This window comes from Melanotaenia boesemani, chromosome 17 (assembly GCF_017639745.1).
Source record: "Melanotaenia boesemani isolate fMelBoe1 chromosome 17, fMelBoe1.pri, whole genome shotgun sequence".
Lineage (NCBI taxonomy): Eukaryota > Metazoa > Chordata > Actinopteri > Atheriniformes > Melanotaeniidae > Melanotaenia > Melanotaenia boesemani.
Window position 1 is genome coordinate 30,792,231 of NC_055698.1, and position 20,174 is coordinate 30,812,404.

General features: G+C 41.6%; 3 protein-coding genes across 4 annotated transcripts in view; all 3 read left to right on the plus strand.

Moving 5' to 3' along the window:
• Window positions 1–655: 655 nt before the first annotated feature.
• Window positions 656–4,514, plus strand: LOC121656591 (type-2 ice-structuring protein-like). 2 transcript variants are annotated; one of them, XM_042011666.1, is made up of 8 exons: window positions 656–769; window positions 848–919; window positions 1,452–1,568; window positions 1,736–1,795; window positions 2,635–2,745; window positions 2,944–3,095; window positions 3,209–3,333; window positions 3,417–4,514. In XM_042011666.1, the coding sequence occupies exons 1-8, from the start codon at window positions 712–714 to the stop codon at window positions 3,598–3,600; spliced, it is 879 nt and encodes a 292-aa protein (XP_041867600.1). In that variant the 5' UTR covers window positions 656–711; the 3' UTR covers window positions 3,601–4,514. The 2 variants fall into 2 exon arrangements, with proteins under 2 accessions (XP_041867600.1, XP_041867601.1); XM_042011667.1 differs by lacking the exon at window positions 1,736–1,795.
• A 3,836-nt stretch (window positions 4,515–8,350) lies between these two features.
• The window catches only part of LOC121656590 (type-2 ice-structuring protein-like), a 31,224-nt gene continuing 19,400 nt past the window's right edge, over window positions 8,351–20,174 (plus strand). Inside the window, exon 1 of the mRNA XM_042011665.1 lies at window positions 8,351–8,370. The gene's annotated coding sequence lies outside the window, so the exon portion shown is untranslated. The remainder of the gene's footprint in view (window positions 8,371–20,174) is intronic.
• On the plus strand, window positions 8,357–11,587 carry LOC121656594 (collectin-12-like). The gene is made up of 8 exons (XM_042011670.1): window positions 8,357–8,428; window positions 8,651–8,709; window positions 9,821–9,928; window positions 10,071–10,148; window positions 10,291–10,452; window positions 10,651–10,802; window positions 10,916–11,040; window positions 11,123–11,587. The coding sequence occupies exons 2-8, from the start codon at window positions 8,679–8,681 to the stop codon at window positions 11,304–11,306; spliced, it is 840 nt and encodes a 279-aa protein (XP_041867604.1). The 5' UTR covers window positions 8,357–8,428; window positions 8,651–8,678; the 3' UTR covers window positions 11,307–11,587.

Here is a 20,174-nt window from a genome sequence, read left to right on the forward strand (position 1 = left end):
CAAGAAAGCTGGTTCTGTGCTTGGAGTAACTCTGGAGCCGCTGGAGTTGATCATCAAAAAAAGAATTCTGTACAAGCTGACGAAGATAATGGAAGATCCTTTACACCCTCTACACAACGCCGTGACGAAACAACAGAGTGTGTTCAGTGGGAGGCTTGTTCAAGTCCGATGCAAGACAGAGAGATACAGAAGATCCTTCCTTCCAGCAGCTATCAGGCTGAAGAACAAAGCCCTTAATTAATTAATGTGATTGTTTTAAAAAAAAAAAAAAATACTACTACTACAATATTGAATTTCCCTTTGGGATTAATAAAGTATTTTTCATTTCATTCATTTTCATTCATTTCATTTCATTTCATCTTATCCACTATGTCTGACAGGAGCTTCCATGTGGTACAGAAGCAGGGTATCGGCCGATAGTTGGATGGAACTGTCCTCCATGATCAGGACTGTCCCACTTTGTGTTTGCCATTCATGGTGGGTCCCATCCAGAAGAAGCTGGTTCATTTGTGCTACTTTCATGGAGCGCTGTTAGCTCCTTTAGCCTTTATTTTTTCTTTTTTTTAAATTCATAACACCACCACAAGCGAATGCAATACGCCCTCCCCCTGTTATCAGGAAGCCTTGTTTTAGTCGTCTTTTTTTAAGACCGACAGTGAACTCTGAGCTGTAATTCCCTTTCAGACTCACTGATGATCACACAGCAGCAAAATGCCTGACGCTGATGTAACGTACGCTGATGTTCAGTTCAAAAGACCAAAGACCAATGGTGAGCCATCCTAGCTGTCTGTCTGTCTGAAGAGATTTTCAGTGGCAAAATCTAAGTTTTATCTGTGGATGTTCAAAGTTTCAGATCCGTTTCTATCATCGGATGACACCACGTACTCTGAAATCAAGACGCAGAGATCAGAGCTACCAGGTTGGTGACCAGCAGCAGAAACAGGAAGATGAAGCTGATGTTTTTACTTTAATTCCTCAGTAATGATCAGAATTATTCAGCCATTCAGGATTTTCTGCCTGAGGACTGAAGAACCAGAAACACTAAATATTAAAGTAACAATTTGGTTCTATGTATTCAAACAATGATAAAACTAAACTTTTTACATTTAAATGAAAAGCAGGCTCAATTATTAATTTATTATCTCTTTATATCCGTTGCTCTTTTGAAATGCTTTAATAAAAGTAATTAAAATGAGGAAGTTTATTTCTAGAAAAAAAAATAATGACAAGGTGTGAAAACTCATTTCCTCTTCTTCTACGTTTGACGATCTCTTTGCTGGTTGAACGTTTATCTTTTCTAACAGGATGTTAGAGTCGCAGCAGATTCACCTTCACCTACATTTTTACATGTTTTCATCATTATGTGGATAAAATAAAATCACTGTGTAAAAATATCTGCAAATGAAGATCTTTTACAGTGTTTGTTTTTAACTAAATAAATAAATTCACAGGTTGCAGCCAGCAACAGGTCGGGTCAAACAGGAAGCGTCATGTGACCTCACAGCGAGCGGCGCTGCTGGTTCTCAGCCTTCTTCTGGTCGCTGCCATCATCACTCTCGGATTCACTAGTGAGTTAATAAGTAGGAAGTAATAGAAATTAGGTGAAGAAAAATGTAATCTAATAGTTTTATTTTTTCAAAGCTGCTGATAAATAAAATAAAATTCTGAAAATCTTTGATAAACAGAAAATGTTGCTGACTTTGTATTTTTCTGTGTTGCCTCATTGTAAACTCAGTATTTAACAACGAGGGAACCAAGAGAAACGTCACCAAGTCTGAATATGAACAACTTAAAGGTGAACATGTTAAAATGCTAAAATAAATTTAGATTGTTTTAAGCCTCAGAGTTTGTTCATATTCTCCACATGTTTAAACAGTGCAGAAGATTTTCGTTCAGGGCCTAAAAGAATCAAGTCAGAGTCGAATCTTTTGATCCTCACAGTGAAGGGCTTCCTTCATAAAGCAGCATCTTGATTTTAAGAGTTTAATATTTAGTAATGAGTTATTTTCACTGTAAAATCTTCAACATTGAGCCTTTGCAGGCAGCTGACCCACAATGAAAGACTTCATATCAGGTGTGTTGCAGCAGGGAAACATCTAAAACAGGGATCAACTACAGTAGAGCTTTTGGGCTGGTGTCCTGCAGGTTTTAGATGCTTTTCTGCTACAACACAGCTGATTTTGTGGAGTTCTGCACAAACGTATTGATGATCCATTTATTTGAGTCGGGTGTGTTGCAGCAGGGAAACATCTAAAACCTGCAGGACCTGGTCCAGGAGGTCTGGAGTTGCTGATTCCTGCTTAAATAATCAAAGACTGTCAGGATGCTGCCACTGTGTGGAGAACTGAAAAACAGTCAAATCCAGTAAAATTCTAATAATAGAACACTTTTCATACCAAAAGTAGCACAAAGTGTTTTACATAAAACATTAAAAACAAGTCTTTACACACCCGAGTATATAACAGGTGAGACTGTCGAGGTTAGAAACTGTCCACAAGACGACTGATGTTGGTCTGTTTTCTGTCATTTCTCATGTTTCTGCTCAATATCTCAGAAAATGTTTTTCTATTGAGGTTCTGAAAGAAAAAATACTGATGGAAGTTTTAACTCTTTTTAACCATCTTTTAAAAACAGAAGTAAAACCAGGAAGCTCAGATCAGACAAAATCTCCACCACCTTCTTCCTGTCCACCGCCTCCAACATGTCCTCTTCCTTCTACATCTCCACCACCTGGACTAAACCTCAGTGAGTTCTGGATGTAGTTTTTCTACCATGTGTTTCCTGTGATGATGATTAAAGGAACATTGATGGACGGACAGATTCAGGAAGTTAGATTGTAACTGCAGGACAGAAGACGCCTCCTGCTGCCTCCAAATCACACAAACATGAACAGAGATTTCTTCCACCTGACTCACTCAAGTCTTTGCTGTTATCTGTTTAAAGATGAGAAACATCTGAAGTGTGAAGCAGGCTGGGAGCTTCATGGAGAAAAGTGTTATTATTTCAACACCACTAAATCATCCTGGAAGGACAGCAGAGATGGATGTAAACTTAAAGGAGGACACCTGGTGAAGATAGACAGCAGGGAGGAGCAGGTATGAAACACTGCTGCAGCTTCATCTTCTCACTTATTTCATCTCATCCTTGTGTTTCTTCATCTCAGCACAAAAGATCTCACAGAATCGTTTTCATCAACTTTCCTGTTCAGATATTCCTGGAGGCAAGACTGAGAGAGAAAATGGAGGAAGCTGAGGACAAGTTCTGGATCGGACTGACAGACTCAGAGGAAGAAGGAAGATGGTTGTGGGTGGACGGATCGTCTCTGGACACACGGTTTGTTCTGACAACATTTTGGTCCATTTCCAGAATCAAAGTCACTTTTATTGAACCTGTTCTTTCTGTTCTTCATCTCTTAGTTTGAAGTTTTGGCACAGCAAGGACCCGGATGACTGGAAAGGTGATAATGGGGAAAATGCTGATGGAGAGGACTGTGCGAGGATGGGGGAGAGAGGAGGAGCTGCTGATCTGAAGTGTTGGTTTGATAAATCCTGCAACGTCCCTCATAAAAGTATTTGTGAGAAAGCAGCAGAAAATAGATGAATTTAATCTGTAAGAGGTTAAAGTTTCAGCTTGTAAAACAATCTCAGTTCAGGATCCAGAAGCTGCAGCGATGCTGTTTTTATAAAGCTAAACATTTAATGTTCCTTCCAGACATGTTGAAACAAACATAAAATACTCTCATTTCATTCTTTGTCTTCTTTATTTTCTTATTATTACAACAGCAGGATCAACAGTGAAATATATTAAACTATTTTTAACCATAAAATGTTTGTTCTCTGCTTTTTTCTATAATAATATTTGTGTACATTTAAGAAAATGATTTATTAGTTTTGTGAGACGTTTCAGAAAAGTGAGATTTATTTCCTGCTGCAGCTTTTGTTGTAACTGAAACTAAAAATTTGTTTTTTTAGACATCAATAACAAAAAAACTGAAAAAAACATGAATAGAAAAAAGCAGAAACGAGACAAAATAAAATTAACTAGAAGAACGCGACTCATGTTTGTTTCATGATTATTTTAAATACATGAAAATAAAACCTAACAACATTTTTTAGGCCAATCAGATTTCATGTGTTTGTGATGAGCATTATTTTTTCTGTCCCATTTAAATGTGGTCTAAAAGTAACGTGATATAACAGGAGTTCCTTGGTTTCCACTTCTGGAGGACTCTTGTCTTAACAACAGGTAGAGAAATAATAAATCATTTATTTTTACTGGAATGGGGTGTGTAACTGGGCGATAAGAAGAAGACAGAGTGGTCCTGATGCTGAGCAGCTCAGGATGGTGCAGAGTCTAAAGTGCACTGTGAACACATATTTGTGTTATTCAGTCCCATTTTAACATTCTGCTTTCATTGATGCAAGTTCAGTGAATAACTTTGTACTGTATAGGCTGTAAGATGGTGTTGGTTGTCATGGAGATGGTAGGCTGACAGAGCTGTTTCCAGAATTTAGGGTTGGGGGAAAAGATCCAGGTTATTTTCACACTTGGCTGTTGGGAGTGTTGTTGTGTAATTCAAGCTGGAAATAAATTTCTATAATTTGGAGATTATCTGTTTGTGATTATTAGTTTGAACGAGTTTTTCATGGTTATAATGTGTCATTGATGAGGCTGATTTCTTCCTTCTAAATTTAATTTATTGATATCAAACTGTTTCCTCTAAACACGTGTGTGAAATGGTATAAAATGATTATTTACTAATAAATTAAATTTTGTAGAAAAGTAAAAGGGTTTGTATTGTAGGTTTTAAGTGGATCAAACTTCTTCAATGCTAGTCATGATGTAGTGATTTGGTTTGTTTTCCACCAGGTTGTCGGAGTCGCTGAGAGAGTAATGAGTTTACAGATGTTTGATTTATTATCAACTGAGAGAAAAGTCTGTAACAGATGTTTCTGCATTGACAGTGGGGTAGGTGACGTTACCCCTGGCTCAGTGTCAGGGGTAATTGTGGTTGTGGATCAATTTGACTAAATACTGTAGTTGATTTGCAAGAAGGTAAAATGGAGAAATTTGGTGCCTGGAGTTCACCGTGTGATTTCTTGTTTTGTATCATAGAAAATGATGTTTTGCTTTTATTCCCTTTATGTTAAAAATATTTTCATACATTAAATGGATAAAAATACACTTAAGGACCACAGATACAATAGAGTAAAAAAAAATACTAAAAGAAATGAGAGGAAGACACTGATTGTTCTAAACACATGAAAATGAAATCAAACGTTATTTAAACTGAATCAAAACAAACCAACTCATCATCAGTGACCTCAGAATTAAAGACCATAAATCACCAGTTTAATCTGAAATAACATGAAGAACTAGACTTGATGAAGTCTCCTCCTCATCCTCTAAATACAACAGGAACTTTATTCAACACAAAGCTGTAAAACATGAAGACTAAAGAGGAGTGAGGACACGTTTATGGTGAGTCCTGATGCTTTTCTGTAACCAAACTAAGAAAATGTGAGGGGACAACATGAGGTTTATCTCTACAGTGAAACACTACAGACATAAACATAAACATGAAGGTGTATTAAAGGTGAACTGTGCTCTTAAATAAAATAACAATATTTATAATTTACCTTTCTGACCCTAAACTTTCTAAATAATTCAGGTGAAAGGTTTAAACCAGACTCACCTTCTTGTGATTTGTAGGGAAGGATCCACAATCCACTTGGGAGCAGGTCGGTGGTTTGATGCTCAACACTGAGTGTCGGTCAGGACACAAACTGTTTTCTAACAGTTTTCTGTCTCCTTTATTGTTTGTGAAGAGACATTAATGATGGACATGGGTTGGTATAGATGGGTGAGTGTCTGTCTGCTCCTACAGAGCAACAATAACAGGAAAATCATGTTTATTAACTGACTGGAGTGACATATTTTCTGTTTACATTAATATCTGCAAACTCAAGTAAAGTTGAGTAGAAACACAAATCAACAATATCATTTAAAGTCATATTTAGAGCAAATCTCTTCCTGAATAATAACAATTTAAACTGGTGAGTTTAACAAAAGTACCAACAGTGACACCTGCTGGACTAAATGCGCCATGACAGTTTGGTTATACAGCAATTAACTCCGTTTACAGGGAGAATTACTCCAGATTACACCAATAAACCAGTGATTAACCAGTATAAACAGACCAAACTAGTACTTACAGACACGTTAAAGCTAATGAATGATTAACAGGGATAGACCAAGGAAATAAATACGTAGCAGCAGATGAATCAGCTTATACTAAGCTAGCATGAAGAGATATGCTGATTAGCACGGTGGCTAACCTCAGACTTATTCATGTTAGTGGTGGAGATGATGTTCTACATAAAGGTACATAAACAAATTAAGAGTTTTAAGGTTGGGAAGTTTTATAGTACAACTTAGGAAAAAAATGGTAAATTTACTTTTAGTTCAGTCTGTGGAAACACTCAAAGTTTCCTTCAAGAGATTAAAATAAACATAAAATCCTTTGATCAGCATTTTGTGTCTGGCTTGTTTTATAAATTTCCAAATGTGCTATAACTGCAGAATCACCGCTGATACATATTAAACTATTTTCTACCATAAGATGTTATTTTTAAGTTATAAATATTCAGGTACAGTTAAACATTTACTGATGCTTTGAGAACTTTTAAAGAAGTTGTGATGTTTATTTCCTGACGCACCATTTATTGCAACAATACAAAGGCTCAGTGTATTTAAAAAAAGTAAATTTTAATAAAATTTTTAAAGATAAATGTCCAAAAAACAAGAGGCAAAACACCACAATCCATCTTTAAGTCATACATTTAGAAAACGATTCAGTGGTGGTTTGGCAAGTTTCACACAAGTCACACACTGCTGCATTATTTGTTGTAAATAAAGTTAAATCACCATGTTAAAAAAACAAACATTTTAAAAGCAAAACAGATATAAAACATGGACAAAAAGGGTTCAGAGAGGAAAACATAAAAACAGGACAAAAAAGAAATGAACCAGAGGAGGGCAGCACATCCACATTTGTGTTTCCAGATAGTTTAAACATGAAAATTAAAGCCCAATCCCATTTCTCTTTGTTATCCCTTCCCCTTCCCCTACCACTTACCCCTTAAAAACGGAGCTAGAAGGGCTGAAAGTCAACCACTACGAATGGGACACCCCTTCAACAATCACAGACGTCATCAGTAGTCACTAAAGAACATTTTACACTGGAACTGGAAGAAATTTTAAATAAAACAAAAACAATAATATTAAAAAATATTAAACATGGGGCTCAAACAGGGAAAACCAGCAAAACTGCCAGCTGTATTAAAAAAAAATAGGAAAAAAATACTGTGCATCGTTGCTGTTTGTGAAGCTGAAATATCTTCCTCATCACTGCGTGTCAGTCTGATCTATGAGCGGTGAGTGAACCGCTGCTGGGACGCGACGCTGCGTCTTTTGGACATATACGCCGGGACACCGGCCCAAAAGTAATGCGGCCCACTGGGAATCCTCTAGAACCTCTCCATTAGCCAGCATTGCTCTTGATGTGTATTCCAGCGTGAAAAATCGGAGGTTTAGCGTTCAGTCGAGATACTCCATAGTGAAACCGGTTGTCATACACAGTTTATGGGGGGACTAAAAAAAATGATCGCGGCGGCAAACTTGTTGCAAATTTTTTCCTTACAATGCAATTAATTAACTTATTGCTTATCGACAGGCTCATGTAGGACACAATGTAGAAATTTCGCATGCAATTAAAATTAATTTGGTGTGCTGGTATACTCTCTTTATCTTTCTTCTTCTTCTTTTTTTTTTTTTTTTTTTTTTTGGTGTGTGCGAGTGTGTGTTGCCCAGCACCTCAAGAAAGCGTGATGTGCGTAGAAACACTTGCTTTCTCATATAGAACAGGAAATTTTTCATACCCCTCCGTTTGAAGTGTGCCTCTGAAAAATCTTCATTTGAAGGGGTATATAGCCCTACCACTTACCCCTACCCCTCTGTCCTAAAATAAGTTGGGACACCCCTACCCCTACACATGAACGCGCAAAACGTAGGGGTAGGGCTAAGGGGTGAAATGGGATTCTAAAGTGAGGTTGTCCCTTTATGAAACCTTAAATAAAATTAATCCAAACCAACTCCTCATCACTGACCTCAGCATTAAATAAATTAACAGCTTTATCTGAACTAAATAAAAACAGCTGTTAAAACATGAGGAACTAGACTGTTGATGAAGTCTCCTCCTCATCTTTTAAACTCAACAGGAAGTTGGTTTGACACAAAGCTGTGAAACATGAATGTGTTGCACAGAATTTCTTCCTGAAGAGACTAAAGAGGAGCAAGAACACGTTCATGGTGAGTCCTGATGCTTTTCACTCAAACACTAAAAGAAAATCTGAGGCGACAACATGAGGTAGAAGATCATTTTCTGACCCTAAACTAGCTAAAAAATTCATGTAAAACATTTAAACCAGACTCAGCTTCTTCATCGGTTATCATCCTGTGCGTCAAATGTTTTGGATTTTATTTGTTTACCTTCCAGCTGCAGAAATGTACCAATGAAATGAAAAATTTGAGGTGAGGTTTATAAAAAGGTTTAAGCTAAAATAGACCTGGTAAAATGTGTGTGTTGCAGACGGCTGGACCGACTCTGAAGCGTCTGCATGATGAATCGTCCACAGAGCTACACAGAAGGTAAGAACGGTAATGTGGTGGTAAATCAGCAGGAAGGTGAAGAAGAAGCTGCAGTCTGATCTGAGAGGTCATCATCACACAACAACCAGACTGAACCTAACACACAAACTGAAATAAAATATGTTCTGTCACTTTAGGCCACATTTACTGTCCTATCACAGCAATATATGATCATATGTGATGGTTTATAAGTGGAAAACTAAGATTAAATGTTGGTTTAATTGTTTAAGAAAGGATCGATAAAAGAAAAAGGACGTTTCCTCAGTTTAAAAAGTTAATACATAAACTTCTGGTAAAAAATGAGAGGAAGCAAATAAGCGGAAAGTCGTCTATCTGATGCAGAAGGTATAAAAAGAGACGTCATGTTTTCTGTTAGTCTGCTGTGGTTTTAACAGTTTGCAATGTGAGAAAAAGTTTATTTTTAAAAGAGGGTAAAGGTTTGATACTGATAAATACATTTTAAATCATTTAAACAAGGTTTAAAGTGAAGTTGAGACAGTGATGTTTAATCTGTTTTACCGTCTTTATTATTCGTGTCTTATCAGACTCAGTGACGTCTGATCTGTTAGTGGCGGTTATTAAAGATAAAGCTGGTAAAGTGGTTGTTTAGATCATTACTGATTCATTACTCTAATCAACATCCTGCCAGTCCTTGAATAAATTAACTTATAGGATTAATTATTACTTTATAGAACTGATCACTTATCTTTGAAAACTAAAAATATACTTAAGATAATTATAAAAATGTAAAAGAAAAATCTGTTTTTCTGTTTCATCTTTACTGTTTGAGCAACAGTCACATAGAAGAAAAATCCAGTTCAAGCATAAAAGCAGATTATTTTGAGACTATCCGATGGTCAGTCCCAGTAGTGGAGATACTGGTACAGATGTCTCTCTGTGGGAATCTGATTTATACATGTTGAAAAGATTTCTAGTGTTTATTTTATCTTCCTAATGTGAGAGGTCTGTTAAATCTCCAGAAACAGAGCAGTGAATGGATGAGCAGATGTTCAGTGTTGGTTTTGTTGTGATTTCAGAGAAGCTGCTTGTTGTGTGTTGCTGTGTTTTCTGCTCCAGGTGTTGATGTGATTCTCCTCTAAATGCTCCTCAGGTGAAGCTGCTGCCTCTCGACATGAGAAAGCAAACAGAAGCTGGAAGCTGGTCCTGCTGGTTCTTTCTGCTCTGCTGGCAGCTGCTCTCATCGTTATTTACCGTCTCGGTCAGTTTCTACTTTTAACCAGTTAGATCATTTAAAAATAAAAAGACTGAACAAATATTTACCTGCTGTGTTTTCAAAGATATTAATTTTATGTAAACATGATCACTCCAACTTTAACTGCTGTTTTTTTTTCTATAATCAGCTTTTGCTAATTTGATGATCAATCAAACCCTCCAAACCCTGAAAGAGGAGAATGAAGCTCTGAGGAAAAATCTCTCAGGTGAGACTGTCGAGGTTAGAAACTGTCCACAAGGTTCAGTCTAAAAGTCTCATTCAGCGTCACATCACTTTAACTTGTGACTCTTTGAGGATTAAATCTGGATTATTTACAACCTCATGCAAGATTTTTTGTCTTTAATCAGTATATAAATCTGGAAGAACAATCCTGACATGTCCACCACCTCCAACATGTCCACCGCCTCCAACATGTCCACCGCCTCCAACATGTCTACCGCCTCCAACATGTCCACCACCTCCAACATGTCCTCTTCCTTCTACGTCTCCACCACCTGGACTAAACCTCAGTGAGTTCTGGATGTAGTTTTTCTACCATGTGTTTCCTGTGATGATGATTAAAGGAACATTGATGGACGGACAGATTCAGGAAGTTAGATTGTAACTGCAGGACAGAAGACGCCTCCTGCTGCCTCCAAATCACACAAACATGAACAGAGATTTCTTCCACCTGACTCACTCAAGTCTTTGCTGTTATCTGTTTAAAGATGAGAAATGTCTGAAGTGTGAAGCAGGCTGGGAGCTTCATGGAGTAAAGTGTTATAATTTCACCACCACTAAATCATCCTGGAACAACAGCAGAGATGGATGTAAACTTAAAGGAGGAGACCTGGTGAAGATAGAGAGCAGGGAGGCGCAGGTATGAAACACTGCTGCAGCTTCATCTTCTCACTTATTTCATCTCATCCTCGTGTTTCTTCATCTCAGCACAAAAAATCTCACAGAATCGTTTTCATCAACTTTCCTGTTCAGAAATTCCTGGAGGCAAGACTGAGAGAGAAAATGGAGAAAGATCAGGACAAGTTCTGGATCGGACTGACAGACTCAGAGGAAGAAGGAAGATGGTTGTGGGTGGACGGATTGTCTCTGGACACATGGTTTGTTCTGACAACATTTTGGTCCATTTCCAGAATCAAAGTCACTTTATTGAACCTGTTCTTTCTGTTCTTCATCTCTTAGTTTGAAGTTTTGGCACAGCAATGACCCGGATGACTGGAAAGGTGATAATGGGGAAAATGCTGATGGAGAGGACTGTGCGAGGATGGGGGAGAGAGGAGGAGCTGCTGATCTGAAGTGTTGGTTTGATAAATCCTGCAACGTCCCTCATAAAAGTATTTGTGAGAAAGCAGCAGAAAATAGATGAATTTAATCTGTAAGAGGTTAAAGTTTCAGCTTGTAAAACAATCTCAGTTCAGGATCCAGAAGCTGCAGCGATGCTGTTTTTATAAAGCTAAACATTTAATTTTCCTTCCAGACATGTTGAAACAAACATAAAATACTCTCATTTCATTCTTTGTCTTCTTTATTTTCTTATTATTACAACAGCAGGATCTCTTGAATAATTAATATTCGTGCACATTTAAGAAAATGATTTATTAGTTTTGTGAGACGTTTCAGCAAAGTGAGATTTATTTCCTGCTGCAGCATTTGTTGTTACTGAAACTAAAAGTTTGTTTTCTTTTTTATTAGACAGATAAAAAACTGAAAAAAACATGAACAGAAAAATGCAGAAACGAGACAAAATAAAATTAACTAGAAGAATGCGGCTCATGTGTGTTTCATGATTATTTTAAACACATGAAAATAAAACCTAACAACATTTTTTAGGCCAATCAGATTTCATGTGTTTGTGATGAGCATTATTTTTTCTTTCCCATTTAAATGTGGTCTAAAAGTAAAGTGATATAACAGGAGTTCCTTGGTTTCCACTTCTGGAGGACTCTTGTCTTAACAACAGGTAGAGAAATAATAAATCATTTATTTTTACTGGAATGGGGTGTGTAACTGGGCGATAAGAAGAAGACAGAGTGGTCCTGATGCTGAGCAGCTCAGGATGGTGCAGAGTCTAAAGTGCACTGTGAACACATATTTGTGTTATTCAGTCCCATTTTAACATTCTGCTTTCATTGATGCAAGTTCAGTGAATAACTTTGTACTGTATAGGCTGTAAGATGGTGTTGGTTGTCATGGAGATGGTAGGTTGACAGAGCTGTTTCCAGAATTTAGGGTTGGGGGAAAAGATCCAGGTTATTTTCACACTTGGCTGTTGGGAGTGTTGTTGTGCAATTCAAGCTGGAAATAAATTCCTATAATTTGGAGATTATCTTCATCCATCCATCCATTTTCTTCCGCTTATCCAGAGTTGGGTCACGGGGGCAGCTGCCTAAGCAGCGAATCCCAGACTTCCCTCTCCCCGGCCACATTCACCAGCTCATCCGGAGGGATCCCGAGGCGTTCCCAGGCCAGCCGAGAGATGTAGTCAGTCCAGCGTGCCTCTTTCCGGTGGGACGTGCCCAGAACACCTCATCAGGGAGGCGTCCAGGAGGCATCCTAACCAGATGCCCGAGCCATAGCTGGCTCTTCTCGATGTGGAGTAGCAGCGGCTCTACTCTGAGCCCCTCCCGGATCACCAAGCTTCTCACCCTATCTCTAAGGGAGAGCCTAGCCACCCTGCAGAGAAAACTCATTTTGGCTGCTTGTTTTCGCGATCTTGTTCTTTCGGTCACTACCTACAGCTCGTGGCCATAGAGTAAGAATGTAGATTGACCGGTAAATCACCACTTGGGGCAGGACCCTATTGTAGACCCGGAGAGAGCACTCCCCCCTTTTTTCGGCTGAGGACCATGGTCTCGGATTTGGAGGTGCTGATTCTCATCCCAGCTGCTTCACACTCGGCTGCGAATCGCTCCAGTGAGAGCTGAAGATCACGGCCTGACGAAGCTAACAGAACCACATCATCTGCAAAGAGCAGAGACCCAATCTTGAGGCCCGGACCGGACAGCTCGTACAAGCGTCCCCGGGGGACACAGTCGAATGCCTTCTCCAAGTCCACAAAGCACATGTAGATTGGTTGGGCAAACTCCCATGCCCCCTCAAAGACCCTGAAGAGGGTGTAGAGCTGGTCCACTGTTCCACGACCAGGACGAAAACCACACTGCTCCTCCTCAATCCGAGGTTCGACTATCTGACAGACCCTCCTCTTCAGCACCCCCCCCGAATAGACCTTACCGGGGAGGCTGAGGAGTGTGATCCCCCTGTAGTTGGAGCACACCCTCCGGTCCCCCATTTTGAAGATGGGGACCACCACCCCAGTCTGCCAGTCCAGGGAACGTGTCCTCGATGTCCACACGATGCTGCAGGTGCGTGTCAGCCAAGACAGCCTTACAGCATCCAGAGCCTTAGGGAACTCTGGGTGGACCTCATCCACCCCCGGGGCCTTGCCATCGAGGAGCTTTTTAACCACCTCAGTGACCTCAACCCCAGAGATAGGAGAGCCAGCACCAGCCACCTCAGACTCTGTGTCATGCTCCGTGGTATGATGTGCGGATTTTCCAGCTACCCTGAATGCATCATCTCCTCCCATTCATGATTATGGCTGATGCGCTCCACCTGTTCCGAGCGCTTATACTGGTCTGTGACAATTCTTCGGTGCCAGATCGTCTTGGCTCTTCCCTTTACGTATCCAGCCTTTATTATCCTGCCTGTCTGCCTGCCTGTCTTCGACCTTGTATTTTGGACCTGGATTCCGTCTCTGCCTGCCATTCCGTCTCTGCCTGCCCCCTGTCTGGTACTCTGCTTTGGTTGCGTTTGGATTACCTGGCTCTTTGACCTCTGGATTTGTTTAACAGGATTGGAAATTGGATCACGGACTAAACCTTTCCTTCCTCATCGGGAACTCATGGATACCCCACTGCTGTCAACCCCATATGGTACCCCCGCCTGCAGTCTGTGCTCCTCCACTAACATCTTCTTTGTTCAGCAGTTTTCTCTCGCACCCCAGCGGTCTCCCTCCCGGCTGCCTCTCCCCAGTCTCCGGATACTTCACTCAGTCACACGTTGGAATTACCTCTGCTGGTATGTGAATCTTCACACCCACTTATTACCATCTTCTGCTACCTCCTTCCTAACCCCTGTCTTGTGTGTCCACAGACATCTGATCGGCGAGAGACCGGATTGCACATTCATAATATTCACTGTGTACAATAAAGATCTTATACCTATCCCTGGGATTCTGAGTTTCACTGAGTCCAATCACCTGAGTTATGATAGAATGATCTGGCCGAACAATGGACTCCTCAGATCCCAGGGATTGGCGAATCAGGGTAGAAAGTGCTATCTGTCAACAGGATGAAGTTTAAACAAACTCATTGTGCAGGTAAAGACTTTGGCTAAAGGGATCTCCATTCTGACGACGTCTGACACCACGGAACCCCATACACCTGTGAATCCCCCGACAGTTAACACAGGCTTCGAGCCTCGTATGGCGCCCCCGGAAAGGTACGCTGGAGACCCAGGTCAGTGCCGGGCTTTTCTGACGCAATGTTCCCTACATTTTGAGCTGCAACCATCTTCTTTCCCCACTGCAAGAACCAAGGTGGCTTTTGTTTTGTCCCTGTTATCAGTACGGGAACCGTTGAATGGGAAAGAAATTAGTCTGTCATCAGGTCCTTTCAGAGTTTCTCGGAGGAACGGAGCCGGGTCGTTGACCCAATTCGCCCTGAACGAGAAGCGTTGAGGAATTTGTTTTCCATCTGCCAGGGTAACAGAGCTGTGACTGACTACACCATCGATTTCTGTACTTTGGCAGCTGATAGTACCTGGAACCCTTCAGCTTTATTTGATGCATTTTATAATGGCCTGTCCGATCAGATCAAAGACGAGCTAGCCGCCAGGGATCCACCAAAGGATCTAAACGCCCTCATTGACATCTCAGTCCGCATCGACCAGCAGCTCCGGGAAAGAAGGAGAGAAAGAGGAAGGATCCGAAACCCGAACAACCATTGTGCTCTCCCTGGACCTGCTCCACCGTCACCCTCTGAGAGGTCCGCCTCCGCTTCTTCGCCTGACCCTGAACCCATGCAAATTGGTCGATTTAAGTTATCCCAAGCAGAGAGAGACTGGAGAATTACAAACAGACTTTGTTTATACTGCGGCCAGTCTGACCACATTGTCTGCTCCTGTCCAGTAAAAGGAAGGGCTCAGCAGGGGTTATGAGTTATGACACTCTCCTTCCTCATCGGAAGATGTGTTGGTGGGATTGAGAAGATCTTCAAAGTATTCCATCCACCGCCTCACAACGAGTCGAGGTCGGCAGCCCCCCATCCCCACTGTACACAGTGTTGCCGGAGCACTGCTTTCCCCCCTCCTGAGCCGCCGGATGGTGGACCAGAATCTCCTCGAAGCTGTCCAGACGTCATTCTCCATGGCCTCTCCAAACTCCTCCCATGCCCGAGTTTTTGCCTTAGCGACCGCCGATACCCATCAGCTGCCTCTGGAGTCCCACAGGCCAAAAAGGCCTGATAGGACTCCTTCCTCAGCTTGCTGGCATCCCTTACTGCCGGTGTTCACCAACGAGTTCGGGGGTTACCGCCACAACAGGCACCGACGACCTTACGGCCACAGCTGCAGCTGGCCGCCTCGACAATAGAGGCATGGAACATAGCCCTTTTGGACTCAATGTCTGCCGCCTCACCCGGGACATGGTTGAAGCTCTGCTGGAGATGGGAGTTGAAACTCTTTCTGACAGGGGACTCTGCCAGACGTTCCCAGCAGACCTTCACAACATCCTTGGGTCTGTCAGACCTGAACGGCATCCATCCTCACCATCTGAGCCAACTCACCACCAGGTGGTGATCAGTTGACAGTTCCGCCCCTCTCTTCACCCGAGTGTCCAGAACATGCGGCCACAAGTGAGATGATATGACTACAAAGTCGATCATCGAACTGCGACCTAGAGTGTCATGGTGCCGAGTGCACATGTGGACACTCTTATACCTGAACAAGGTGTTTGTTATGGACAATCCATGATGACCACAGGAGTCCAACAACAAAACACCACTCGGATTCAGATCAGGGGGGGCATTCCTCCCAATCACGCCCCTCTAGGTCTCACTGTCATTGCCCACGTGAGCATTGAAGTCCCCCAGCAGAACGAGGGAGTCCCCGGAAGGAGTGCTCTGCAACACCCCTCCATGGACTCCAAAAAGGGTGGGTACTCTGAACTGCTGTTTGGTGCATAAGCACAAACAGCAGTCAGGACCCGTCCCCCGACCTGAAGGCGAAGGGAGGCTACCCTTTCGTCCACCGGGGTAAACCCCAACGCACAGGCGCCAAGTTGGGGAGCAATGAGCATGCCCACACCTGCTCAGCGCCTCTCACCGAGAACTCCAGAATTGAAGAGGGTCCAGCCCCTCTCAAGGACAATGGATCCCAAGCCGTGCGTCGAGGTGAGTTCAACTATATCTAGCCGGAACCGCTCAACCCCGCGCACCAGCTCAGGCTCCTTCCTCACCAGAGAGGTGACATTCCACGTCCATGATTTGTCGTCATTATAGGGGTGCTGGTCCTGTGACGGGGCCAAAGAGGGTGTGGGGCTAAATTTAATTAGTTGGTTTTTTTAGTTTTTTAAACTGCATGTTATTTTATTTGTGCTATTTATACTTTTAACCGCATGTTTTACTGGTTTTATATCCTTGGTTTTATGCAGTATATTGTATTGGTTTTGACACCCTCTGAGGCCAATCAAACCTTAATGAGCCCCAATTAGAGACAGGTGTGAGCAGTCCTGAGAAGATTTAGGCAGAGCCCACAGAGTGAAGCGGGAGAAAAGGCAGACAAGGGACGCTGCTGGGAGAGAGAGACGACTGTGATCGGAGGCAGTGACCGAGGCCACGAGGCGGTCGAGAACATGGCTGGCCGAAACCAGACGCAGCTAGAACCAGAGGTGACCAAGACCGCAAGGTGCCAGGGAAATGGGCGACTGTTACGGCCACTGCCTAATGCTGGCAGCTGCGGCTCATTCTGCCGTTGATTGCCTGGTTTGGAGGCTCTCATTCTGGAGTGGCTGGATTCGACGCACCTCAGTCTCCTCCCTTCTGATTGGCTAATTGTCAGACCAATCAGGCTGCAGCTTACTAGAAGCCAAGATTGAAAAAGGCTGCTGCAGCAGCCAGTCAGGAGGGGGAGAGCCGGAATGGCTCAGGCCGCTTTCCCTCTCACGCTGTGCACTGGGGGTGTGTTTTGGTGTTTAAGTTCGGTTGTGATTAGTTCTGTGTTGGGCTAGGTTAGAATGGTTTTGTTTGTGACGACGGTCACATTAGTTTATGGATCTGCTGCTTTTTAGTTGGTTTTAGGTTTTACCCCGAGTTGCAGTTATGTTGTGGGTTGACTCGTTGGATTTTCGGATATGTTTTGGTCTGTTTCTTTCAGCAGGTCCGCTAACCCCAGCACTTGTTTATGTCGTGTATTTTCCGTTACAGGTTTTCACTCACCGTTCACGGGTTTTAATAAAATGTGCTTATTTTAATTCACCATCTGTCCTCAACGTTCTTTTTTTGTTGCACCCAATCATACCCCTATATTGGGTCGTAACAGCGACTAGGTGGGACCGCAGAGAAGCGGAGGCGACCAAGAATGCGAGGTGCCAGGGGACATCCAGAAAAATGGCGGGCGGATTGTGGGAAGGAACGCAACAGCTGACCCGGAAGCCATTGCGCAGCTACTCAGCCCCAGGCCGCAGTAACACCGTGCTGGCCCGGGAAAAGCGAGTACATCTCCTGTCAGTGACCGTGGCTTGAAGTGAGATGCCGGCTGTAGGGCAGGCCGAAAGGGGTGGAGCTATCCCGCAGAGAAACAGAGGACTGCCGTGTGTGTTCCCTCTTCCTTACAGGAACGCTGCCAGAAGCTGCATACTTGGACAGTACAGAACACCTGAAGGACCAAGACTAGATGATAATTCACATTCTTTTCTTAATTGAATAAACTGTTTTGTAAACTTTTTACCCTTTTTAGTGTGGCTTTTAACTCTGCTCCCCCTGATCCAAAAAGAACCCACGGTGGCGGTCTTTATCGGGGCCACGCTGCCACCCGTGACAGTCCCTCTCCTAGACACCTGTTTGTCATGGTGACCATACCAGAGGCATAAGGCCCCCGCCAACACAGCCACTAGGATCAGCAGGACACGCAAACTCCTCCACCATGGTATGTCGCGGCTGAGGGAGGAGAGAATAGTAATACATCATCAGCATAAAGACTTGGCTTATGTTCTATATTTTTGACATGGATTCCTTTAATATCTTTATCCTATGGCAGCAGCTGGGGGTTCAATAAAAATAGCAAAGAGTGAAGGAGAAAGCGGGCGGCCCTGCGGGTGCCTCTCTGCAAACAGAAGCTTGAAGTTTGATCATTGGTCTTCACACATGCATTTGGGTTGTTATGTAATGTTTTTATCCAGTCTATGAAAGATGACCCAAACCCAAATTTGTTTAATGTTGCAAATAAAAATTTCCAGTTCACTCGGTCAAATGCTTTTTCTGCGTCATTCCAAATTATGTTGGGTAGAGTAATCTATTATGTTAATTAATCTGTGCTTGTTAGTAGAGGAATGGCTACCTTTGAAAAAGCCTGTTTGGTCAGGATGTATCATTAGAGGGGTTATTTTTTCTATCTTTCTGGACAGAGCTTTGCTGATTATTTCAAGATCTGGGTGGAAGTGTCGGGTCTTTTCCTGGTTTTAATAGTAGTGTTATATTAGCTAGGTTCCTATTTTAAGGTATTTTTTGTTTTTCCTTTATTTCCTTTATTTTTAGTATCATATTGTAGAAAGTGGGTGCCAGCAGTGTCCAGAATTCTTTGTAGAATTCTGCTGGATGACCATCTGGACCTGGACCATCTGGATCTGGGACTTTATTCTTGAGCATATGCTGGAGGGTTTCATGGAGTTCACCAACTGAGAGGGGGGAATCCAAGACCATTTTATTTTCATGTTTTAATTTTGGAAGATTGATGTTACTAAGAAATTGGTTAATATTCTCATCTGTTGTGTTTAGTTGTGATTTATATAAAGTTCTATAGAATTCTTTGAAAGTGTTTTTTCTTTCTTGTCAGGGTCAATGAGCTGCTAGTTAAGAAATAATCTAATCTAGAATAGGAATGGTGAACTGAAGAGAAGAAGGTGTTTTCTCTTAGTGTGGGATGGTGAGAGCGCCAAGCATCACAAAGACCAAAATCCTTCATATACTGTTTAACAGTTTGAGGATTTCCAGACTTGATGACTTCTTGTGGTACAATATTGGTCCAGTATGATATTAAAATCACCCCCACAATTAATTTATTATCTGGGTGACCATAGAGTAAGTTATTAATATTTTTATGTTCTGCAAATAAAATAAAGAACCACAGATGAAAAACATGACAAAAGGTTCAGAGAGAAAAATACAAAGATAAAAAGACATGAAGAGGACGGCACATCCACATCTGTGTTTCCTGTTTGTTCTAAACACATAAAAATTACATAAAACTTTAAATAAACTGAATCAAAACAAACCAACTTATCATCAGTGACCTCAGAATTAAATACCATAAATCACTAGTTTAATCTGAAATAACCTGAAGACAACACAAAGCTGTGAAACATGAAGACTAAAGAGGAGCGAGGACACATTTATGGTGAGTCCTGATGCTTTTCTGTAAACCAAACTAAGAAAATCTGAGGGGACAACATGAGGTTTATCTCTACAGTGAAACACTACAGACATAAACATAAACACAAAGGTGTATTAAAGGTGAACTGTGCTCTTAAATAAAATAACAATATTTATAATTTACCTTTCTGATCCAAAACTTTCTAAATAATTCAGGTGAAAGGTTTAAACCAGACTCACCTTCTTGTGATCTGTAGGGAAGGATCCACAATCCACTTCAGGTCAGTAATTTGATGCTCAACACTGAGTGTCGGTCAGGACACAAACTGTTTTCTAATAGTTTTCTGTCTCCTTTATTGTTTGTGAAGAGACATTAATGATGGACATGGGTTGGTATAGATGGGTGAGTGTCTGTCTGCTCCTACAGAGCAACAATAACAGGAAAATCATGTTTATTAACTGACTGGAGTGACATATTTTCTGTTTACATTAATATCTGCAAACTCAAGTAGAGTTGATGAACAATATTATTTAAAGTCATATTTAGAGCAAATCTCTTCCTGAATAATAATTTAACTGGTGAGTTTAAC